The sequence below is a fragment of the Microtus pennsylvanicus genome, chromosome 5 (genome assembly GCF_037038515.1).
Source record: "Microtus pennsylvanicus isolate mMicPen1 chromosome 5, mMicPen1.hap1, whole genome shotgun sequence".
Taxonomy (NCBI): domain Eukaryota; kingdom Metazoa; phylum Chordata; class Mammalia; order Rodentia; family Cricetidae; genus Microtus; species Microtus pennsylvanicus.
The window spans coordinates 136,477,847-136,503,313 of record NC_134583.1 but is presented as its reverse complement, the minus strand read 5'-3'; the positions used below and the strand labels follow the sequence as shown (position 1 = coordinate 136,503,313).

At 45.7% G+C, this 25,467-nt stretch overlaps 1 protein-coding gene across 7 annotated transcripts in view; it reads left to right on the top strand.

Moving 5' to 3' along the window:
* Positions 1–25,467, top strand: part of Gfra1 (GDNF family receptor alpha 1) — a 221,303-nt gene that overhangs the window by 39,254 nt on the left and 156,582 nt on the right. For 3 of the 7 annotated variants that reach the window (XM_075974534.1, XM_075974533.1, XM_075974535.1), the window contains exon 5: positions 23,796–23,810. The exons of the other annotated variants lie outside the window; for them this stretch is intronic. In XM_075974534.1, the coding sequence (XP_075830649.1) occupies positions 23,796–23,810 (15 nt within the window). The remainder of the gene's footprint in view (positions 1–23,795; positions 23,811–25,467) is intronic. 7 annotated transcript variants of the gene reach the window in all.

The window sequence follows — 25,467 nt, the reverse complement described above, 5'->3', positions numbered from 1 at the left end:
CAGTTTCCATGTAATTATTTCGGGTAAAGCTAGCCGTGCAGGCGGCTGGGTGGCGGGACGCAGCCCGCCGTTCTTTACTACACCCCGTGGTGCAGATATTTGAACATGAAGTCCCTAGTTGGTGGCATTGTTTGGGAAGGTTTAACAGTACAGCTTTGCTGGAGGAAGTATGTAACTGGGGATAGGCTTCAGGTGTTTACAGTCACACCCACATCTAGTATGTGGGCTTGCTCTTGCTTTGAAGATGGGAGTGCTCAGCCTCCTGTCCCTGTTTCATATCTGCTGCTTGATGCTTTGCTTCCCTTATATGAAGGACTTTAACTGGCTGGAACCATAAGCCCAATTTAAACTCTTTTATAAGCTGTTCCGTCATAATGTTCCATTACAGCAGCAGAAATATAACTAATACTGTATATAATATAGATTATATATTATATTATATTACAGTAGCAGGGTATGACGACGCAGCGTGTATTTCCTGGGAATGCCCAGTATTCTGGAGATGAGATGGGGTTACCAGGTGTTGTGTGAAACCTTCCCCAGGGAGAAACAACACAAGCATCTACATCCCAGATAATGATCCCTCGACAGACCGAAGTCCAACTTGTTGAGTTATTTGGGTTATTTAACAGTAATATGGGTCAGCGGTTTCTTACAGGAGCAGAAATGACTTAAGACTGCTGCATCACCAATGCTCACCCTAGAATGGGTGCCAGCCCACAAAGCTGGGAACCTCAAGCACGTGACTCAGATCTCAGGTGGCTCAACAGGCTGGAGAGAGTCCTTTCAGGTGGCTGGGTTTTCCCCCTCCAGGCCGCTGAGATTTCCTTGTTTATTCTGGCAGGGAGGGGTCTTGTGAATCTGGTCAGTTTCAGGGACTTCCTGGAGCTATTTTGAGTTGTTTACCTTCCTGATTAAGGAGCTCCCCTGAAGGATGGGGTGTTTCAATCTAGGAGGAACCTGTTATACAACAGCAGGTTTATGTTCACAAAAAGGTTTTTTTTGTTTTGTTTTGTTTCATTTTCCCTAAACTGGGTTCAATGAATGGGCCTCTCAGAGTCATGGCTCTTAGCCAAGTATCAGTCATTTCTATATGGAGGCTCCAGAAAGAGACATACTTGTAAAGTTTAGGACAGCAGATCCTGGTTCCCATGCCCACTGGAGCTCATCTCTTCATCTCAGTGGGCCTCTGAGAAGCCGTCCTGCTAAAAGTAGGTTTGATCCGAATCATCTAGGAACTGAAAAGGTTCCCACAGATGAGATCCCATCACTGGAGGAGAGGAAACAGCAAGCCGACTATTGACATTTTCCTAGGGATGTGAGGAGAAACATTCCAGCTGAATTGTCTGCATTTCGGCTCAGCACAGAGGCCCGTGTGTGGTACAGTGGGAAAAAGTCTGTCTTCTCCCCAAAAGTAGGGACCTAAGATGCTCTTCCATCCCAAGAGGAAAGAGACAGAGGGGCCACCTTCATGGAGAGCTGCTGTTCCTGGCTTCCATGGAAAGGAATGTCAGCGATGGTAAATTGCAGATTCTTCCTCAGAAGCACATTTGTTGTGGTCTGTGTTGAAAATTCTCCACCCCCATGTTTTGGGTTTTTTCTTGTAATACTATTGGCCCTTTATACATAATTTATATTGTAAAAAAATGGAAAAAATCAAATGTTCTTGTTAGAAGAAACCGGGCAGTGGATTGAGATGGCTCTGGTTTGAGAGAGGAACCTGGCTGAGCAGAGCAGATGCCCCTGGAAGAGGATGATGCTGGCAGATGGAGAGCAACTGGGGAGTGACACCATTGGATGAGGTGGTGTGTGCCACAGGTCATAAAGGAAGTAGACAGGCGTGTCTTAGGAGAGGGCAGTGATCTGGGGGCCCTTAAAGCAAGGGACCCAGTGTCTGGGTGGGACCTAGTCAAGTTGGTGCAGCCTTTACTTGGAGTGTCTGCATAGGAGGAAGCATTACCTGGTCTGTTCTAGGCTGCTGGGAATTAGTCTTGGGGAATACCTTAGTCAGGGAATGTCTCTTTTCTGAAATAGTCTTGAGGAATACCTTCGGCCGGGAATCTCTCTCTCTCTCTCTATTCTGTCGTGCTGACATACCTCTGTGTGTGCTCAAAAAGTTCATTGACTCAAAAGTAGTCACGCTGTGCTGGGAAGATGGTAAGACCGTGAAGTGCTTGCTGCACTTACTGAGACCCTGAGTTCAGATCCCTAGCACTGCTGTAAAAGTTGATACAGGATAGCCTTTATCTGTAATCCTAGCCGTGCCGTGGCGAGCATGCGCAGGCGGGTCCTGAACTCACAGGCCGTCCAGCCCAGTTGAATCCTCAGCTCCAGGTGCAATGAGACAGCTTTAGTAATTGGGGAAGACAGTGTTGGTCCCTGGTCCACACACATTCATTGTTCCTCCCGAGTACCTGTGACATGTATAGGTACATGTAACACACACACACACACACCCCACACTGTTTGGAAATAATAATAAAGATGTGATAGGGAGGTGGCTAGAATCTTGATTCAGAGATTAACTTAAAGTAGCTTAGTCTTTGGCCAGAACTAACAGATCTCTCTTAATTAAAGGTCAGAAGAAACCCATAGGTAGCTCCCATGCAGGGCTTTCCAGCAGCACACTAGGCTTCTCAGCAGTGATCTCTGAGGCGCTCGTGGGAGCTGGGGCTTCCCTGCTTCCAGCACTGAAAGGGACCCTGGGAAGACCTGAGGCTTTGGAGCCCTGGGTTTGGAGGTCACCACATAGTGCACCCCAAGCCTTTTTAACGCCCTTGAGGAAGGTTAATGGTTAATACTACATTCCACTTCAGGAATCTCCAGACGCTCTGAAAGCGATTGGCAGTTCTCCTTTTTCCATATCCATGCTGAGGGTGCTGTTTAATTACCATGTAACAGCAGCAGACAAACCTTTATCATCACTGAACAGCAGGATTTTCTTTTTTCTCCTTTCCTTTTTAAGAATCACTTAAGTATCACAAAAGGTTGGAAAAAAAATGGCGGGGAACTTACTTTTACTTGGGCTATGAAATTTTCAACACAATGCCTTGATATTTATAATAAATGAATTCTTTCTAATGGGTTATATTTAAAGAGAAGTCAAGGCACTAATATACTTATCTCTTTAAATCAGTCAACAGCCATTTAAGACAAGTTTCTGGAGGTCTTCCAGCCCTTGTATGTATATGTGTGTGTGTGTGTGTATATTTATATATAGTATACTTGCTGGGAGGGGAGCTGGTACTTTGCGCTCAAGTTATTTCTGAACAGTATGGAGTGTGTTTAATTTTTAACCTGTTTATTTTACTACAACCTGGAGTCTAGCCACCCTGGTTGGATGGTTTGACCTCAAGGGGAGTCTTCCTCTGTCCTGAAACTCTCCCAGGGTCAGGTTCTCTGCTAGCAAGAAGAGAGTAGGTTGTTCTGGAAGGACTGGAACAGTTATCTCTCTTTTCTCTTCTCGTCCCCTCCGCTTGAGGCCGCCAGTTTGATCTCGGTAATCACGTCTGTTCCTCCAGCGTGGACAGACCCATTTCGTGAGGACAATTTCCTAGAACAGTCCTGTTTGCGGGGGAAATGGAGTTGATTCACAACTCCCTAGAATGAGTTTTCAATAAGCTCGTGTGCTGAGGCCCTGATTTAGATGTGGGAACGTGAAGTAGAGCCTGTCACGGGGCATTAGCTTTTATCCTGTAGTTAGAATTTAGATTTATGGGTGTATTACAACAGATTATCTTTCTTCACTAAGCAGGTGAGTTGGGAAAAGGCTGGCAGATGTTTTCAGGTAAGATGAAAAAGAAAGGTCTGGAGTTTGGGAAGGGAGAAAGGGAACACTTCTGACAAGCAGCAGCGAGAGCTCTGCCCTACATCTCTCTAGCACACGTTAAAAAGATGCTGTCTATCAGTTACATAATCTGAATCTACAATGAGTCCAAGTCATCAGAGAAAGACTTAGCTCCATACCTGACATGAAGGCATAGTGGATTTATGACCCTGAAATAAGCCACCATGGTAGAGGTGCCTGAGACTTGGCTAAGTACTCAACTATTTGATCACTTAAGGTGTGGAGAAGCCGATGCTCACCAAGTTTGACTTGATTTATGTCGCAGAGCTCGTGAACATTTCTGGGACCGGAAGCACAGGCTGTCAGTTAGACCTTGCTGTCTCTGAAGGAGTGGGAAGGAGACATCCTGGACATGGTGGGCACCTTCCCACAGGATCCCCCTGCTCTCGTATGAGCTCACAGCCGTTTTAATAATCAGCTTTCCGATCAATTGTTAATGTTTTGCTTTCCCGCCAGAAAGTATTTGCTTTTCATTTAATGAATCTTAAGTGTATATCTGGGTATGTTTTTAAAAACAGAAAATAAAGTTCAAATGGCCCGAAACAGTCCCATGAAGTCTTTGTTGACTTGTAATCTCCTGTGGTCCTACACATGGGCAGCTGTCTCTCCATTTTAGGGGGCTCCAAACACACAGTGATACTCTGTCCAGCCAGAAACTGTCTTCATCTCTTTTCTCTTTTACTGAATGTCGCTCCTTTGCCAGTTATGATACCAACTGCTACAGCTACCTCCTAGTCCTTTAACACTCCGCATGCCAATGGCTTTGATAAAATACTTACCTCTTTCTTACGTTAAAGCATATTTGGTAGTGGGTGCACATGCATGTGTGCACACGTGTGCATGACAGAGAGGGAAGTCGTGCCTAACAGAAACAACATTGGAGGAAAGGATTATTTGTGCTCACAGTTTCAGAGCGGTCTCAGTGCATTGTGTCAGGGAAGTCAGGGCAGCACGCATGGCGGCTGAAGAGTGTTCTGCAGCCTCCTTAAGTCTCAGTGAACCAAAATGCAGAGAGCTGGGGAACAAGCGCTCAACACATAAGCCTCTCTCCTCCTCTCTCCCTCACTCTGCCCCTTTCCCTGTCTCTCTCTCTCTCTCTCTCTCTCTCTCTCTCTCTCTCTCTCTCTCTCTCTCTCTCTCTCTCTCTCTGTGAGTGTGTGTAAGGCATCTAGTGTCCTTGGTGAAGAATGAAGACTCTGGTGTGTTTATGTGAATGGCATATGTCTAATGATCCCTCAGTAAATATTCTGGACTAGGAATGAGCTTGTTTATACCAAAAGCTTTTGCCTTCACTGTGAGAGGAACTAGGGTTCAGCAGAGAAAGGACACACAGCCATTATATACACTGGTGTCTTGATGGTAACCTTTCCAGCAGCTTCTGAGGAGTGGGTTGTCCCTGTGTTAGATGGCCATCCCACCCAGCAGAGTGAGAATTTGGGCTTGCATCTGAACTGTGACCTTCAGCCAAGGTGAGTCTCAGTTTCCACAGCTCTGAGATGGGCGTGTTCTAGTTGACCTTAGCATTGCCTTGAGAATCACATCAGAAAATACATGGGAGCCGTTGGGGATGGCTGGGGTGGTAGGTGACAGTACTGCCTGGATTGCGAAGCATCATGGGTCCCCTGGATCAGGAACTACACTTCAGATCCATTAGGAAGTCCCCAACCTCCAGAAAGTTCAGATGGCTGAGTGAGGATTCTCTTAAGTGAACTTCTTGGCCCAGTACAGAAAGACCATAAAAGGTTCCTTCAGATGCCAGAGTAAAAGACACAGGTAGGAGCCCAGAGGCGCTCTTGGTAAGGGGTGTGGGTGGAGATGCCCAGCACAGGGAAGCCTCCCCTAGAACATGGTTTTTGGGTCAGATCTCCTACTAAGGCTGGAGAGATGGCTCAGTGGCTAAGAGCACATAGTTAAGATGACTATTGCTTATTTATTCTCATTGCTGTGATAAAAGATACAACAGTAGTAAGTTAGGGAAGGGAGGGTTTATTTTGTCTATTGTGGTGGCCTAAGCGTGAGGCAGCTAGCCACCCTGCACGCATAGTCAGGAAGCAGCAAGACGAACACTGGAACTCAGCAGCATTTTCTTCGCATGCAGATTGTAGAACGAACGGTACCACCTACATTTAGGGTAGGCCCTTCCCACTGCACTTAACATGATCTAGAACTCCCTTACAGACACACCCAGCGGCTCATCTCTTCAGTTCTAGATCTCAACAGGATCTAGAACTCCCTTACAGACATACCCAGAGGCTCGTCTCCTCTTCAGTTCTAGATCCCTTCAACAGGATCTAGAACTCCCTTACATACCCAGAGGCTCGTCTCCTCTTCAGTTCTAGATCCCTTCAACAGGATCTAGAACTCCCTTACAGACATACCCAGAGGCTCGTCTCCTCTTCAGTTCTAGATCCCTTCAACAGGATCTAGAACTCTCTTACAGATGTGCCCAGCGGTTCATCTCCTCTTCGGTTCTAGATCCATCAAGGTGTCAGGGTCAGCCATTGCATACCCCAGAATAGCTCCCCCAATGAGCATCCTCAATCTAACCACACTTGCAACATCTCGGCCAGGTTTGTGCGTGCAGATGCAAATGTTGCAGAGGAGAGAAAGGGGGAAGAGAGGTGCGTGAGAAGTAAGAGGTGAGAATAAATAAATAATGGTGACCGTAACTGTGTGAATCCATAGCAGTCAATCTTTAGACAGTTGTGATTGAAAGGCAGGTTCCAGAGATGCAGTCTCTGACCTTAAAGTTGGAGAAAGGAGGCCACAAAGCCAAAAGTAAAAGTACCTACGACCTCTAAAAGTTCTTGGGTTCTGTTCTTTTGGGCATTTGCCATACCATAGTGTGACTAACGGGCATGTTTCAAGCATGCTTCAGGGTGGGGGGTGGGAGAACAAGAAGGAGATCGGGGAAGAAATGAACACAGAGCCTTGTGTATTGTAGGCAAACGATCTACACCAACCTTACAGCTCCAGCTCACATGGGCCATTGGAAGCCGTTCTATGTTCCGTAGTCAGAGGCAGAAAGGGTTAGGCCCCTTACTGTCCTCTGGAGCTATCTGGCTGGCTTCCTAGGAGTCCCTAGCTGGGAGATGATAAGACAGACACCTTTAAATCTTTTTATCAGAGGACTCCAGATTTTTAGTGTCCCACAGAGATATTCCCGTCATATCAAACCATACCACCCAGGGCATTCTAAGGCAGCCAACAGCTTGCCGATTACCATGCCTTGTGGATAATGGGGGTGGTGGGAGGAGAGTGGAAAATGAAGGCTTTGATTATCGGGCCTGAAAAGGTCCATCTAGAAATAGCCACGTTACAGCCAGTTCTTTCGAACTCTAAGGTACATTTTGTAACAACGGCTGTAATTTGAAGACATTTCAAGCCACAAAACTGGCTCCAGAAGTGAGCTTTGTTCTTTACAGTATGCTTTCCTCACTACACAGGCCCTTTAGAACAATTCAGTGGGCTCAGAGGAACGTTCTAGGAGGCAGAAGCTAGCGGTGTAGTTCTCTCTGCCTGCACCTTGCCCGAGTGTAGCGGATGGCCCATCCAGGGTGCTAGAACAGGTGTGGCCCCTGCTACACTCTTGTATCTCCGCACATACAGGAAATGGCCTAATGGAACAGGAGATGGGATTGAGTCTGTATTTCCCGCCTGGACCCATTGCATGCCCAGAAGACATTAAAAGTCCCTGCAATATTTGCTTTCTCTTTGCTTAGTGCATTGAGTGCAGACAATTAAGACTTAGCTGTCCAAGGATTGATTCTGGGTACGAGTCCATCCAGGAGAGTCTTGTTTGAAGAGGTAGGACTCTGGTTCTTGTATCTTTAAGAAGAAGCATTGCTCTAACCTTTTGCTTTCCACAGTGCACAGCAGGGGTGGCGGTTGTGAGCCAGATCGAAGGACTCTGCTTATTAAGGGCATTTGCTGTCATTCAGAACTATGTCACTTGTCACTGTGCTTTTGACCGTGTGGTGGTACCTGCATATCTTCTTCCTTAACTCCAACCAGACAGAATGACAGGGTCACGTGACACAGGCCTTTGGGCACTGGGGAAATAAGGAAGCGGTTGGGCTGAAGATGTAGCTCAGTTGATAGAGTGCTTGCCCAGTACAGACAGTTCAGACACCAAGTTTAGACTCCAAAGGTGTGTAAACCAAAAGTAGAACTTCATGCCTGTAATATCAGCACCGTGGAAGTGGAGTGTTGAAGCATGATTAAATAAAGCACGATTAATAAAAACTCAAGAGAGAAATTGGGGTTCAGCCTGAAGATCCGAAAAGCTAAGCAGCCAGCTATCAGCCCTTACCTCGTTTTCAGTCTGAAATGGCGATCCTGCCTCCTGGAATCTCAGAATAAGATTGTGTGAGAACTGTCTTGCCCCGATTTATATTCCTCTCTAGGGTTGGGATTAAAGGCATGCACCACCCAATTTCTATGGCAATTAATGTGGCTACTGGGATTAAAGATGATGTCATTGTGGCTACTGGGATTAAAAATGATATCAGTTACCATTACCTGCTCTGTAAGGCCGACTTTATCTCACATCTTCAGGCAGTTTTTATTAAATAAAATTGAAATGCTACTACAAAGTGTTGTATGATATCACTTTAGGGAAAGATGGACAAAAGATAGGCAGAAAGGGAATTTCAGAAAGGGAATGAATAAACAGACAAATGTGTCCATACCACCAAAGTCCAGATTGGGGGTGACTTAAAGGTAGCCATGCCACCCAAAGCTCACTGTAGCATATTGAGTCATGAGAGTTGGAACCCTGGATTTCTCCACTACTTGCTGGTGCTCAAAAAGCCTTACAGGGTCTTTTTTTTTCTTTTTGTAAGGAGTCTTTGAATCTGATAAGTTTCAGAGACTTCCTGAGGCTTATGAGTTGTTTGTTTATTTTCTGAACCTTTTTGTTTCTGTTTGTCTAGTTTTTGAGACAGGGCTTCTCTGTATAGCTTTGGAGCCTGCCCTGGAACTATCTCTGTAGATGCTGCTGGGCTTGAACTCAGAGAGACCCGCCTGCCTGTGTCTCCCAAGTGCTGGGATTAAAGCCGTTGTACCACCACCACCCGGCCTATTTTCAGTGTCTTACAGAGCTTTCCTCCAGGGTAAAGTATTTCAGTTCTGAGGCGATTGTTACACAGTATGCAACAGGAAGATCAGGAATTCATGGTTGTGTGGGACACAGAGGGTTTGAGGCTAATCTGGGCTACATGAGACTTTGTCTTAAACTAAACCAACAAAACAACAATGAAAAACAACAAAAAACCAAGCACTTGGAGAAGTTGACATGGTCTTGGCTTCAGTACCATGATAGCATCGCCATCACTGGGACCCTCTGCTTACCTTTCTTCTCTTTTGTACGGTCGTACCTCTGGGTTTTTAAAGTAAGATTTGAACAAGGCCACTGTTAATATCTTCTCTCTGACTCATAACTTGGCCATATTCTCATTGCCTCAGACTTGTGGATCAAAGAGTATTGCAAAGAAGCAAAAAGCCACCCTATACATATGGGATGGGGGAGGGTCCTTACAGATGACATGCAAGGCGGCCCCTCCGAGATGAATGTCTTTGGGAAGCAGCTTCCTTCCTGTGAATGGAGGTCTGTTATATCATCTGGGAGCTTTCATAGTTTCTAAAAAGGCGACCCTTTGATCACGAATGTTAAGGAGTTCAGGCAAAGTTTCCTGGGTCGGTCTTATTTGGGAACCATTTGTGCTTTGTAGACCAGGGCATGCCAATATTTTAAAGGCCACGGTGAACATCTTCCACCCTTGTCTGGGGAGCCACTTGGCAGCAAGGAGCAGACAAGGAACTGTTTGTGCCTCCATAATTGCGGAGCGGCAGCCGTTTTATAACCGTTGAGTGGACTTCAAAGTTAATTACCATTTAGAAGTCTGAATAAAATAATCTTCTAACAACACTGAGCATCGGGAGAGTTTCAATGACTTACTCCTTTATTAGAAGTAAGCACTAGATCTCCAAATACTTCAAAGCTCTCTGAGTAGGAGGCCAGCGTCCAGTAGGAGCACAGTACGAGCCACACGTATAAGTACTTTATAAAGAGTTCTCTCTCCTGTGCTAAAGCTGAACAAGCGCAGGTGAAATTAATTTTAATGCGGATGTTTCGCCCCGTTCGTTGAACATATTGGAGGATATAATTGAAAATAAGCAATTATTCATAAGCTATCCCTCTCCTCTTTATTTTCTGAGGAAAGTCATTGAATCTCTGTTTCCTGAAAACATGTTGCTCTGTGACTCATTGTTTTCCTCATCTTGGGAAGTCACATGCACCTGCAGGCTGCCATATTGGGCAGTTCAAGGATCAAGAGGTACCAAGCCTTGACCCTTTGGAGAGAGAGGATACAGTGTTTCATTTGGACATGACTTGTTTGGTGCCCATCATGACATCAAGGCTCCTGCATCTGTTTCTTTAAACGTGTCCCTTGGCTGGAGGACTGGAATGCAGTTGCAACTTGGAAGAGGCAGCCTTTGTGGTTGCTAGTCTTTAGAAACGAATTCATTCTCTGAGACAACTTTACTTGGATGTGATTCACAGACATTTCATTTTCTCCACATAAAGCATGCAGTTCAGAGGGCTTTAGTCTGTTCCCAGACTTGCATATCCACCACGCAGTCCATTTTAGAATGTGCTCGTTACTCCAAAAAGAAATTGATCACAACCTAGTGACTCCTTTCCGCAGCGTCCATTAATCCTTCTTTCTGTCTCTCCATTTGTATGGTATGGACATTTGCTATAAGTGGATTCATGTATTTCATTTATCTGTGTATTCATAACTTATGATCCTATGTCACTGGCTTCCTTTACTTAGTATGGCTCATATGGGTCTTATTCTCATGTTAGTATTTCATGTATTGCTGAATCGTGTTCTACCATACAAATGCGCTACATTTTACTTCCCTATTCATCGAATGGTTTAGACTTTCTTGTTATGAGGACTAATGCTGAAGTGAGTGTTTGTGCACAAGTGTCTGTGTGGGTATATTTTCAATGTTTTGCATTTGTGTGTGAGTGTGATGTGTGTGTGTTTGCACGTGTGTGAGTGTGACGTGTGGGCATGTGAGTGTGGAGACCAAAAGTTGACGTTGGGTGCTTTCCAAGATCACGCTGCACTTTATTGATTGAGGAAAGATTTCTTACTGAACTTGGAATTTTCCAACATGGGTTAATATGTCCATCCGTACTGTCCCAGAGCTGTGCTGTGTGTGTCTCCCCAGCAGAGTGCTGGGATCTCAGATGGCCACCACAGCCGCCAGGCTTCTGTGTGGATTCTGAGGACCCAAACTCTGTCCTCAGATGAGTGTAACAGGTATTAGATCATACATTCATTTCTTCAGGGCATAGACTGTGGAGGCCTGCTGCGGGCCCCTTTACTCCTTGTCTGAGGGTCAGAGATTTGGAGACTAACAGGCTTAATTGCACCTCCTAACTCAGGAGCTGGTGGCCTGGCTCTTTTGAAGTTAAGATAGCTCAGTGCCATCCTGAGGGGTGATCAGGTTATAAAAATGTGCTTCCGCTCCTTTCTTTTGTAACTGTGAGATCACCTAGGGAAGGGCGATCTTCAGCTACTTGACTTAGAGCCCCTTAGTTATCTACACAACAGAATGCTAATGATTTGATGTCTCAGAGTTGACTGTGTGAGTTACCCTTTTGTATCATGTTAATAAAGGCTTTTGTTACCTTCTCCCCCTGTGGGAAAAATAAACAGGCGGATTTCAGGATTTCAGTAATCACTGGAACAGCCTCCTGATACTTTCTATGTTTTTTGTCTTATTGTTTTTTATGTGTCTTCATATTCTTTACTTATATTTCTTTTTTATACCCTGTTAATAAGTGTTTTGGTCAAGGCCGCTCCTCGACAGTATACCTAGGAGTGGAATTGTGGATCATATGAAAACGTCTATGTACTTAACAAATTGAGAACCTCCCACACTGTTTTTCCAAAGTGATTCTAGCAGTTTTTTTAATTATCAGCAGTATGCAAGTAATAACTTCAAACCCCCCTTGTTCTGTCTTTTTAAATTCTGGCCATGTGTCTTGTTGTTTGGTGCTATTATAACAAAGCACCTGATCCTGGATCTTTCCCAGATTGCTTTCTGTTGGTGTCACCAACACCGTGGCCTAGGGCAACTTTAGGAGGAAGAAGGTTTATCTTACCTTGCTGGTTACTGTTCTTCATCCAGGGAACCCAAGGCAGGAACCGAAAGGAGACCCTGGAGGCGCCGGCTTCCAGGCTTGTTTGCCCTGCTGCTTCCCTTACACAGCCCAGGCCCACTTTCCCAGGATGGCACCACTCATGCTAGGCTAGAGCTGCCTCATCAAGCATAGTAAGGAAATGCCCGCAGATGTGGCAGGGCTGATCAACAGAAGCAATTCCTCATTGGCGAGTCCCTCTTCCTAGGCATGCCGAGGTTTGTGCGCAGGTGACAAACGCTAGCGCTCTGGGCAGATTATGAAGAAGAGAGGTGCGTCTTCTCAGAGATTTTGGAGGCTGAGAAGTTCGAGGACAAGGTGTGGGAGGCTTGGTTGTCTGATAGTCTGTTCTGTTTCCAAGGTGGTAACTACCTTCCCGCTGCCTGGTCTGGGAAGAGGACCTCTGTGCCGACCACCATGCTAAAATACATATAGCATGATTTAAACGCTTTAGGTTTTGTGATATGCTAGAATTCTTTCTTTGGTAGCTGCTGGCAAGCCAGCTATACAAATCCATCGTGAAAATGACATTTACGCTTTATGATTTGTGTGTGGTCAGTGAATAATAGCTCACAGATTTAGAAGAACCTTAAACTGCCAAATGAACTTCCTTTTTTCTTAAAAGGGCACTTAGTGGGGTGCACGCTGCAGCAACCACCCCGGCTGCACGCGGATGAGTCCTCTCAGGTTTATGGTCCATTCACTGCTGCAAAGGTGATTGGCAAAGTGTCTTCAGCTCTTTGCTTCCCTTAACCTCTGTGAAACCCATTTCACTACAGAAGAGACCAGCTTCACATGTACTTTGGACACACACACCCTTGACATGAGACCTTGGAGAGAGGCTGATCAGCTTCCCAGGCTTCCTGAGAGTGTGCTACGTTAGAAACTGTGCTGAGTGTTTGGAATACCTTCTGTATGCCTGTAGCTTGCTAGGTTTCAGCATAGGGGCCTAATCTCCAGGCATCAGGACTAGAAAGAAAGCCAAGAGGCTTGGTTACTTGTTTTCCCTTCCTTCTGCATGGCTACCAGGTAGCATTTACAAGAGACAGTGTATCAAAGTGAACAAATTTGGCCTCAGAAACCAGATTTTTTTTCAAACTTGAATCCTGGCTGACTTTCATCCTTCTGACCTTTGACAACTTTAGTTTATCCTCTGTGAGAGGGGGCTGTGTTTCCATTTCTGGGAGGCAAGCCTCATAACAGCTCTCTTGTAGAGTGATTGAGAGCATTGTCTGTCTATGTAAAGAACTTAAAATAGAACCAGGTGCATGGAAAGCTCTGGAAACATACTAACATTAATACGCACCTAGGACGAGCTACTATTTTACTCTGGGCTTTGGAACTATGATGATCATATTCCCGGTGCTGTATTTTTAGCTCAGTCAGACAGAAAGATAGTGGGTATACCTGAGTGCACGGGAGACAGATGTGCACATGACCCGGGAGTGCAGCGCAGAGGGGCCCAGTGCAAGGTCTCAGTGCAGTGTCCGTTTGGAATTTAGAAGCTGGAGTTGCTTGCATCTATTTCTCCTTTGCACTTGCGTGTGTGTGGGGGCATACACAAGGAAGCCAACTTCAACTCTTCTTCCTTCTGGTTTCTTTGTTTGCTTGTTTGTTTTTGTTTTTGAAGACAAGGTTCCTCTGTGTAGCCTTGGCCATACTGGAACTTACTGTGTAGACCAGGTTGGCTCAGATTTACAGAGATCCATCTGCCTCTGCCTCCCTAGTGCTGGGATTAAAGCTGTGTGCCACCACTGACCAGCTTCTGCTCTGGTTTTTGGGACAGCATCTTTTACAGAACCTGGAGCTAACCAATTTAGCTAGAATGGCTGCTGTCCAGCAACTCTTAGGAATCCGCCTATCTATGTATCCCCAGACATGGGTTACATGCGTGTGCTGCTGTACCCAGCTTTTTACATAGGTGTTGGACACATTCTCAGGTCTTCAAGCCCTTCACCACAGGAGCCCCCTCCCCAGCTGTGGAATTGCAAGAGTGAGTATCTATCTATCTCTCTATCTCTCTCTATCTGTCTGTCTGTCTGTCTGTCTGTCTGTCTGTCTATCTATCTATCTATCTATCTATCGCCCCAGATTACTGGTATTTTCTTCTTAAACACCCTTTAAAACACCCATTAAGCTTCAACAAATTGCCCAAGTTTATCCAGATTAATTTAGATCAGAGGCTAGAAGCTGCCGTGACCTGAGATGGAGCCCAGCCTAGATTGGGTTGTGTCTCTAGTCTATTGTGAGTCTTTGGGCCTGTTTCATGGTGATCAGCAGTGTTTGACTGCTAGGGGCATCTTCTCAGAACTCCGACTTTAATTGTCTCTGGCTCCTGGGAGCTCTCCTGAAGGTAATTTGTGCCAAGCCATCAAAATAATGATGATGGTCCTTGTCTTCTGTTTGCTTTAAAGTTGTCCATCCTGGTAATGATCACCTAGCAGGGAGAGCGATTTCTTCTCCTGGACATTTGTAAATGCCTACTTTGAATGTTGGAGACTGGGTAACCAATATGATGAAAGCCTGGGTCTCTCAGACCTGCCGGAACAATATGTCTGTGATGAAATTAATCAGTTGGCTTGAAAACAGAGACCAAGAGAATGCTTCAGGAAGTGTATGTTGGGCGGGTGTTGGGGGGACATCAGAAATTGATGCCATGAGCCACTATAACCTTATAGGTTTCAAATGGCTTATAATTCATCTGTAATGGGAAAAATACTTTACCGTGGAGATAATATCTTGGGATAAATGCAGAATCATAGGCTGCGTTATGGATGTGTTTGTGGATGTACGTGAATTGCAGGGAGTGATTTTTTTCCCTCTGAATGTAATTTGGCTTAGATAAGAAGACGAATAAGCTGCACACAACAAGAGCTCATTCAGTGTAATGTGTGTAATTTCAAGCATAAAACCACCACGTTTTAGACCTGTGAGCGACCTTAGCCCGCACCTAGTACGCACCATTTTGCAAGCAGAGGAAATGAATCCCAGAGAATGCAGTGGCTTCGCCTATAGTGTGGATTGGGACTCAGGAAAATGACTGGCGTTGGAGACATGAGAATATAAGGCTTATTATACATCGTGATGTTTTACCAATCATGTTTCTTGCCTCTGTTACAGAGCTGTGGCGTGATTTCTGCTCTAACACAGGACACCTCCTCAGTTCTTGGCACATGCAGATACTTAGTAAAAATACTTCAGGGCTCTTACTATTTAATTACATAAGTTTAGGAAATTAGAATGATGTCATGTTCAGCTTCCCCCTTTGTTTGGGCTATTAGCATAGCTTCCTAGGGTTTCTCAGCAGGTTCAAAAGAATGCAGAGAAAGTCATGAGTGCTGTTCTTTCGAAGGAAACCATTGGTTGCTAGAGAGATGGAGTTGAATACACTCTCATATCCTAGGGATTTTAATGCAAAGTCTGAAGTATTTGTACGTGAATTCATCAAGCCTCGATTAGCCTTCTTATAATTACTCAGAAAGTAATTCAGTTGAAAATATTTTCACCGGGTATAAACGCGCGGTTAGCTGGAAAGCCACACTGTTCTGCTCTGTCAGCCATAAAGGACCTGCGGACTTGGACATAACTTTCACAGTGTACAGAATGCAATCATAAAAAGTATTATTCCTAAATCTATCTTTTTATGTTCTTTCAGTAGTTAAGAGCTTTATACCTCGGTGGTAGGAGTGAGATATACTAGGGAGAGAATGTCGTAAAATGTTAGGGACATTTACTTGCTGTCCCTGCACTGCCAGCCCCAAGTCGGTGTGGGCTGATGGCGTTCAAGTGTAAGGTCGGAGATTGATGCTGGCAACACATTCCCTCGGATATGTAACGGAGTCTATTTCAGGATTGGAGTGTGTGTGTGTGTGTGTGTGTGCGCGCACACACACACGTGTGTTTTCTTACTTACAAACAAAAGACATTTACTGAGCACCAAGTGCTTTCAGACAGAGCCCAGTGACAGGCAACGTATCGGTCTTAATTTCTAAGATGATGAAAGATGAGGGAGGTGTAGGAGGGAGGAAAACACGGCAAAGCTTTCCTGGGCCTAGATCTGAAACAAAACAGGACCAGAAGGTCAGGGAGACTAAGGGAGGATGGGACTAGCGAGGAACATCCAGGACCTTCGAGACAGTCCCTAAAGCTTTAGCCTAGGCTCACACGGGCTCTGTTCAATTTGAACTCTTTGTGTGTGCCATAAGGAGGTGGGAGGCTTTGGGGTACTCGCTGTGTGGCATGGGACTGCCTGGGCTGTCTGGCTTTGGAGACACTTAAAGCTAATCACAGCCCTGTGGTGCCACTGAGGGCAAGGAGAGCCTCTGGAGGAGACGGTGACATTGGCAGGGCTCCAGTGTGGCAGACCTGCACCAGGCAGGAAGGGGCTCTGGTTAAGTGCTCTGTTATGCTCAAACTTTGGTTTATTTAATTAAGAACCAAAACTGTTTTCTCAGGCTAATTCTTCCAGCTTTCCCTTACTGTCTATCTCTTTTGACCTTTAGTTCATAGAAAGTGTGTCTCCATTGGGAGCCCCTTAAATGGCCGTCTTTAGTAATGACAGGGCCAGAAGAGGTAGGCAAAGCCAGAAGATTCTGGAAACATGGGCCCAGCCCTGGGGTTCTTGAATCTCTGAGACCTGTTCATTCTTCCTACGCTGGCATTTTAAGGTTGGGTGCCATTGAGCCCCACATTTCAAAGCCCCCAAATAAGTCATTCATAAGGTGTAATATTCATGAGATAATATTTGAAACCCCCTTTGGGGTTTCTTAGCAGTGTGCAGCTAGAAGGTGAAAAGAGTGAATTTCGCCGTCCTCTTTCTAGAGTACCGCATTTGTCACAGAAGTTTTAAAGCAAGTCGTCAGGATACCTCGAGTAATGCAGCTGGACTGCACAGAAGACTTGACGTATCCCAGGTTTCCTCGCTCGCATGCATCACTTCAGCCTCCATGACAGTTGGCGGTGTTTCGTAAAAATCAGCAACTGCTCTCGGCACCAAGTCCTTCTGGCTGGTTCTTAGCGTTAAGAACATTGTTAATGGGATGCTGCCATCCAGAGAAGATCAAGGCACAGGGAGGCTGTGAAGTTTGTCCAAGACGGCATGGTCGGATCTGGGACCTGCTCTGAACCTCAGATTGCCATCTTGTTGGTCTGTTCTGCTTATTATAATAACGATAACATTGCTTCAACTCGTGAAACGCACACCCTGGACCAACTTCCAAGTGCCGGAAGTTTTATGTGTGAGAAACTGTGAATGGTCACGGGAATTCTGATAGATGGGTTTTATTGTTTTTACAGATGAGAAAGTCAAGACTGAACGAACTTAGCAACTAACTGAAGCAGGCTAGGGAGGTGATTCGTCCAGGGCTTGCCTGAGTCTTGACTACCATGTCCACATGTATGTGGTGGTTGAGGCATCCAACTTGATTCCTGTGATGAGTAAAATGGTCGCCTGTCCATTTTATAGATCAGGACACAGGATACAGGAGGTTGAACGATTATCCTGACTTTCTACCTGTTAAGGGGCTAAGTCCTCATTCTGGGTTGTCTGGAGGTAGCAGCCACTGTCATGGTGACGCTGGTATGTCATTCCATCTTCTTTGGGAAGAACACACAAATGTGACAAAACTGGACCTCAGTTTAGTCAGCCTAAAACAGGACTGGCGGAATGGTGGGCTGGGAAGATGGCTCCGTCAGTGGAGTGCTCGTCTGCCATCCCGAGGACCTCAGTTCGGGCCGCAAGGGAACAATCAATAGAGCCAGACAGACGTAGAAACAGTCACCTATAACCTGGTGCTGGAGATAGAGACAGGTGGGTCCTTGAGGTGCACTGGCCACCTGACATTGGTCTCCGGCCTCCACACATGTTCATACAGGTTCATACATGTGCACACACCAACACTTAGAATTATTTATCAAGTAAAAGTAGCATACACATCTTGAATTGAAACCTAATTAATGAAAACAGAGGGCTTGCCCTCTGTAAGAGGGGACTCAGGAGCAGGCCCTGTTTTTCAATGCAGAAAAGAATGCATTTCACCTGTACTAATGAGCAGTTGTAGAATTCTTCCTGGGTTCTGATTACCCCTTGACCCTGTGTGGAGGAGACTGTGCTTGGGGACTCAGTGATGGAGACAGTGCCACTGATAGGGGAAGTGACGCTGGTTTAATGGCCAGTGTGAGTCCTTTCAAGGAAGCAGCATTCACTCCCTCCGGCTGCTCTCTACATCCCTTCCTCAGCCCTGGTTAGTTGGGTGCAAGTAAAATTTATAGTGCTTTACTGTAAAAGCCCTTGACTTGAAAAAGGATTTTCTCTCAGTAGCTCAAACCACAGGAGAACTCGTAAGACAGGTGAGACTTCTTAAATGGGAGTTAAGTGCATCGCATTTTCAAGAAACTAAACGGCCCTCATCCATAATTTAATCACATTGTTGGGGAGGTTGTAACTGCGCCTCCCCAGGCTTGGAGGCGGCAGCATGCACACGCTCTCTGTTGGGCAGATCTGGAATGCTGTGGTGTGTGTGTGTGGGGGGGGGGGTCACAAGTACGATCCGGAGCAATGCGATCCAGAGCAATGCTGAGGTTTCTCTACCTGTAGTCAGGGACTGTGGACTGAAACAGTAAATTATCCCTCGCAAACCGCATGGGCAATAAGACTGCCATCCGCTTCTCCTCATAAAACAAAGCCATAGATAAATAAAGGACAGCCAACTCACTTAACCCGCGTGGTTCTGTGCACTGCTAATTATTAATCCAGGGGCAAGACAGGGGTTCACCCAGAGTGTAGTTAAATCATTTTTAATAGAGGTAAACACTAGCTGTGTGGACGAGCAGTACTCAAGAAAATTTCTCATCAGCCGCGTTTAGGAATCATCCAGCCTAATTGCCATAACTTATTAATAATAATAGATAATCTAGTCTTTTATGACCCAGGTCTCTGGGGTCTCAGAATTACAGAGCTCTGGAGTTTGAATCCCGCCATAGTGGGGGTGGGGCACACATCCTTGGTCTTCCATCACGTTAAAAAAAGGCAGATCTGGGCTCTTCCTTATTTTTCCCCCCACATCTGAATGGTCAGCTCACACATGGTCTTTCATCTGTCACCAGGACCAGAAGGACTCCAGGGGCTGGAGGACTTGGGTGGGGGGGTCGGGGAGAGGGGCTGGGAAACAGGCTTTCTTTGTTCACGTGAGTGATGGGGGTTGAGATTTACTCCCTGGGGAAGTGAGTCTGAGCAGAGAGCTTTGTCTGAAGGAGTTGCTTTCCTCTGCATTGGTGTCCCTGGTGTCCTTTGGACTCAACCTAATTGTGGCTGGGGTCGTGGTCACTGGCAGCTCTGCACTTGTGTGATTCTCAATCCTGGGAGGGTGGGAAATACGGCAGCGTCTTAGCCTCGGAGCAGCTTTCCATGGCTTGAATAACTTAGTGAACTTCACCTTCCCCCTTCTGTGGAGTGGTGTTAGAATATGCCCCTGTGTCTGCAGCAAGGAAATGGGAGGTCAAAGGGGGCAGGTCATCTCCTGAGTGCTTCTCCTCTTCGTCTGGTTAGGCCGAAATCAGAACACCATCCTCACGTTCCAGTGCTTTGATCTTTAGGAGTGACCACAGCGGATGGTTTTGGAGAAGTTGCCGTGCACACAAACATTAGAGCGGGAAATGATACTGTGAACTTTTGGGGGATAATACCTTGTAACACCCACTGCTTTGGGGGAACGTGCGTGTGCGGTGGAGTGTAACATGTAACTAGAACACATGGGAAGTGTCAGGTTCCCTCTTTCTGCTCACCGATTTGCACAGTTCCGTCTACGGATCATTCCAGCTTGAGCTTGGGTGGCCGTTTCCGTCTGGGAGAGAAGGTGTGTGAGCCATTACTAGAGAAGGAGGAGATTTATGCCCCAGACCTGGAAGACATAAATGTAGTCCAGCACGTTGTAGTATCCGCATTAGTGTTTATTCAGATTTACGTGTTACTGGGAAGCCAAGATGAAAATATCGCCGGAAAGTTTTGAAAAAACATCAGCCTCAGATAGGTACATGAACATTAGGCGAGCTTCGCGGATGGAAGAGCTAAGGAACATCTTGCCTGTACAGATGGGACACACACAGTAGGATTGGGAGGAATAAGACCATGAATCAGGCCTGGTTCCCTTCTCCGTAACGGCTGATGCTTTCCAATGACCTGAGTCGGTTCTGAGATTTGAAAGAAGTGTTCCTTGTCAAAACCACGAAGAGGAGGTAGAGGGTTCTGGACGGATGTCGAGATTGGGGTTGAGACTGGGTCTGTATTTGAGAGACTAATCTCATTTCCCTGATGTTTTCAAGGTTGAAGGTTTTTGTCTGTATTCATTAAAGGGGAATGATAAATGTCTAATTTGTACTTTGCTAATAATCGAGATGAGCATTTTAACTTCATTAAGGTTAAATAAGTCTCCTGCAGTCCTGGCTCAGTCTTGAACTCCATGTGTGACCTTAGGAAGGATTTTTCCTTTTATCCAGGACTTTGTTTCCTCACCTGTATGATAAGGGGATGGTGAGACAAAACTCCCTTTCCCTTCCCTCTCAATGGTAACACAGTGCCAGGCAGGCTAGACCTAGGGAGGCGTTTAAGGCCCATTGCTCTTATCCTCAGGAACACACAGTCTACGTAAATAACTAATTATAACCTGAGCTATAATTGCAACATGCATGGGTTACTCTAGGAACACAGGTAGAAATGGCAAGATCGCTTCACGGTGGCTGTGACATTTGAAGGATAAGTGGGAGGCTTCCATCAGGAGAGCAAGCTTGGTCAGAGAGTAGGTGTCCGGCTGTGGGGTCCAGGAAGCAAGCTTGTATAGACTGGTGTATTCCAGGAGCTGCCCACAGCCCTTTCCTCAGTCCCTGGGCAGTGGCATCTCACTGCTGGGCCAGCATTTGTACTGAAGATGAATTGCCAAGGCTAGAGGATACTGTGTGATGTGTGCAGGAGAGGTTTGTGCCTGCTAGAAATTACCGATTCTCCAGTCCCTTGAGGATGGCACAGTGTGTGCTCGTCAGCTATAAAAACCTTTCTGTATGCTTCACATCACCTCTGGATGGCTTCTAAAATCTAACATAGCAAGGGCTGTATATATAACCTTGATAATGTATTTCTTGTTACTTAGAACATAATCATAAGAAAACATGTTTGTCCATGGTTTTTTAAAACCATATCTCCGATCTGTGGCTGGGTGGCTCTGGAGATGCAGAGCTCACTGAGAACGGGACTGAGAGCAGAGTCAGTGTGGTGCCTCTGACGCAGACCGTCCACATCCCACGTGACTTTGCTCTGGGTCGGGAGAAGTCTCGTGCCGCTGGGGAATTGGGAGCTTGTAAGAGTTTCTCAGACAAGCCAGAGCGACTTTGAGAGCATTGGTCCCGATGAGCATGTCTGCTCTCACGGGGGACACGGAGGGAAGAGGCAGGATTGCGGGTGGGAGAGAGAGAAGAGAGGGTGGGAGTGAGGGTAATTACATTGCGATAGATATGTGTATGAAATTGTCAGAGAAAAGGTTTAATTAATAAAATTGGAGGATGTGCCTGAGTGGAATGAAATCTGCAGCCTAAGGTGTTCTGATCCGTTAATGTGTCAGGGAAGTGTCTGAACTATTCATGGCTCTTGTGACCGCATCGGAGCTGGTGTCAGGTGGCACTAACGTAAAGTTGATGCTGACAATGAAGTTCTTACTTAGCTTTTAATGAAGATAAGTTTAGTTGTAAACTGAGATTACAAATATAAAATATGCTCATTGCTAAGGATTCAAATACTGAGCTGAACGGTAGTGGCACACACCTTTAATCCTAGCACTCAAGAGGCAGAGGCAGGCGGATCTCTGTGATGTTGAGGCCAGCCTGGTCTACAGAGTGAGTTCCAGGACAGGCTCCATAGCTACTGGGAAACCCTGTCTCGAACCACCTCCCCAAATGTATAAAAACTCATAGAAGATTTAAAAACTCCAATTCCAACTCCCAAAGATAAGCAATATGTTGTGGCCGTTGTCACACACCTCTCTTAAGGCAGACATGCACACGCACATAGGCACACGCATGTATTCATGGCTCGTTAGGGAGCATGCAATATTTTCATATGAACTCAACCAGAGTCTTTACTAATTAAAAATAAAGAAAACACCAAAACTCTGTGTTTATGTGGGGAGGTGGGCATGACACGTCATGACATCTCTGTGGAGGCCAAACAACAAATTTGAGGAGTCCTTTCTTACCTTTAAGTTTTACACAGTTTCTGGGGCAGAAGCTTGGGTTGTCAGTCTTGCATGACCAGAGCTTTGCTTAACCCATCTCACCAATCCTCTTCAGTCATTTAAGTCACTGCACAGCAAGCCAAGTATGGATTCATTGCTTTGGTTCTCTGTTGCCTGTGGGCAGCATCCAGTATTTTTCCCATTGCCAACAATACTTTGGTGATCTTCTCTCTATGTTTCTCTTACATCATTAGGTGTTTTGTTGAGCAAACAGTAAGTAGTACTGTTTGCTCAAGGACTGCAGATTGGATGTTTCTATATGTTGTTAAACTATCTTCTAGAAGTATCTTTCCTTCAAACTTTCTTTCTGGAGCCCTGCAGACAGAGAAGGCTAGCTCCTGTCTGGGTGATACGCTTGTATCTTGAAGATACCAAATTAAAAGGCATGAGCAGGTGAGAAACATCATCGGTGATTGGGCAGCCAAGCTCCCGTGGACATAGATAAGAAAAGTGGTACAGGTACCTGGCCACTGCAAGATGTGGAGGAACATCTGTCTTGATTCCTAATTTCTCACTCCTCAAGGAAGTTAAAAACTCACCAACATCAGATTAAAAAATACACTGTTGAGCAAAGAGGCTACACTTAGGAAAAATGGTGCTCTGCCATCCATGTATATTCGATTCAAAGGTCAAAACACACTTGTCCTTGGAGGTCCTGCTGGGAGGATACTGGTGACAGCGTGTTGGTGTTCTTTACTGCGGCTGCTAAGAACCAGGCCTTGGTGCATACCAGGCTCTCAGACAGTGGTTGAAAGAAAACGCACAAAGCATGAATACCTCGTCATTTTCTAACAGACATTGGCCTAGGGTTTACTGTGAGGACATGGGGTTATAAAGTGGGGAACGTATACATATTTTGTTTATATGATTTAAGTATGATTGAATTCCCAGCCGCATATCTGTTTATGCTTTTGTGAGGCATTGTTGTCTACAACCAATCAGATAGCTTTTTAGAGCTTGAGAGAATCTTCAGTGTCATACAGGCTTAGGTTTGATCCAAAGTACCAATGTTGTGGCCTTGAATGAGCTATCTTGCCTTCTGGAGACTCAGTTTCTCTAGCTATAAAATAGGAATGATTACAGAGCCTGTTTTGTAAGGCTGTTGAAATGGTGACATCGGGGACGTCAACAGCCACCAACTGTCCTGCTTCTTACTTGTCAAGCACTGTCCTGAGTCCTTCAGCCTTAGCACAAGCATGATGAATGTTCCCAATCATATTGTTGGTGTTAAGGTTTAAGGGACAGTAAACCAGAGTTCATAAGAATCGAGTCATGATTTAGATCAAAGTGGTCTCCACCTATGGCCTGAGCTTAGTGCTCAAGGGAGTGCTTTATGGAAATTATTTAGCAAAGCCAACTTATGCAAGTTAATGTCTCGCTTTCTTCTTCACTGTTATTAATATTTTTATCTTTCTTTCCTTCCCTCTCCCATTTTTTCTCATGCCCTCAGATGTTTTCCAACAAGGTAAGATTCCCTGCACCCTGTTGCCCTTCTGTTGGCTATGTGCTTTGGTTGACGGGACTCTGCCTTCTTTAGAACGTGTCTTTGGAAATTAAGGGACCCTATAAGGATGGTGACATGAAGTACCTTCAATCTTTCTGGGGGTCTGCATCTTCCTCTGAACCATGTTTGGGGCTAGGGCTGAGGTTTAGACATCTGGGGAGGAGGGCAGGGTTGGCATGGGGTTTGGGTATCTCTGGAGGGGTTCGTCCTTCAAGAATCCTGTATCAGAGGCAGCTCCTACTTTCAAAAGGCTCCCCAAGCCAGTTCCAATGGATGAACAAACATGTAGACCAGGGGGTGTGGCTCTTAAGAGCAGGCTGGCTTGCCAATTTGTGCCCTCCAACCTAGCCGTGCCTCATAGCCTTTCCAACTGACAGAGTTAGGTAACAGAGAATGGTGTCCTATTTTACAGGTCTGGTTAGCTGGAAACGAACATGTTTTCTCTCTGGTGTCTCTAACTGGGTCTTAGTCCTCACTGTGTATAGCGGTTGTGCTCTGGGTTCATGAACTGACTAGAACCTTCTAGATGCTCATGATGGGGAACTGCCTTCCAGCCTAGTTTGGGTAATAGTGACAGACATTCGTTGTTTGTATCCAAGCTGGGAGATAAGTGTGCTGCATCTTTCTGGAACCCAAAGCTGCTTTACAGTAAAGGTTTAAAAATATGCCCAGGCATTCCATAAATACCCTCCAAATATTCTTAGAGGCTCGGTACTTTTTTCACAACTGTTATTTCACCCCAAACGTGCAGTTCATGTTACGGAGAATATCCGTTCCCTGTTAGAAGACAGGTTGTGGGTAACGACGAGGGTTCTGTTGTGTTGTCTTTTAAGAGTCTGGAGTCGCAGACCTGCTTTCATAAATAATTCAGAAAATTCCAACAAGCTCTAAGCAATAAGTTCCATTTGACTAGCGACTAAGAGATGAGCAGAATTGAAAAGGTGTCGTGACTGTTGGTGTAATGAGAGCGCCGCTATCAGAGTCCATGGTTGCAGCCAGCTTTCGTCCTTGACAGATTGGGGGTTCGGCGCGACGCTCGGGGAGTAGAGCAGCCCCTGCATATGAGCTGTGGTGTGAATACTACCCTACTTCAAACAGGATTTCTCTCCTAGAAACAAAAAGCTCTGGAGTTGCGAGCGTGTGTTTCAGGGATGTTGGTGAAGGGGAGGAGGAGAGCCTTCCATCAGGTCTGCTTTCCCTGTGTCACGGCGAGCCTTCCTGAGCGCAATAATTGATCCAGAGGACGGCGGGCAGGCTGCTGATGTCAAGTTTGGGTCCTTTTTTCATCAGTCATGGGATTCGATTGATGAGATTTGCCTGTCAGTTGCAATGATACGCACAGTAAAAGTTGTAATCATCTACAAATCACTGGCTATTGAGACCTAATAGCATCTGAAAGAGGAAGAAGCCCACAGCCGAGGGCTGCCTAAGCCTCGTGTGCGGAGGTGGCATCTCCCTCGTGAGGTATTCCTAGGGTCTGCGTCCCTGAAGAAAACTGATATGCTTGGGGCTTCTCAACCGCGGGTGGGACTTCCTGAGTCCTTCCCCATCCTTGCTGGGGTTTCGGCTGTCTTGATCTTCTGCAGATCTTGTGTGTGCAGCCACTACAGCTGCTTTT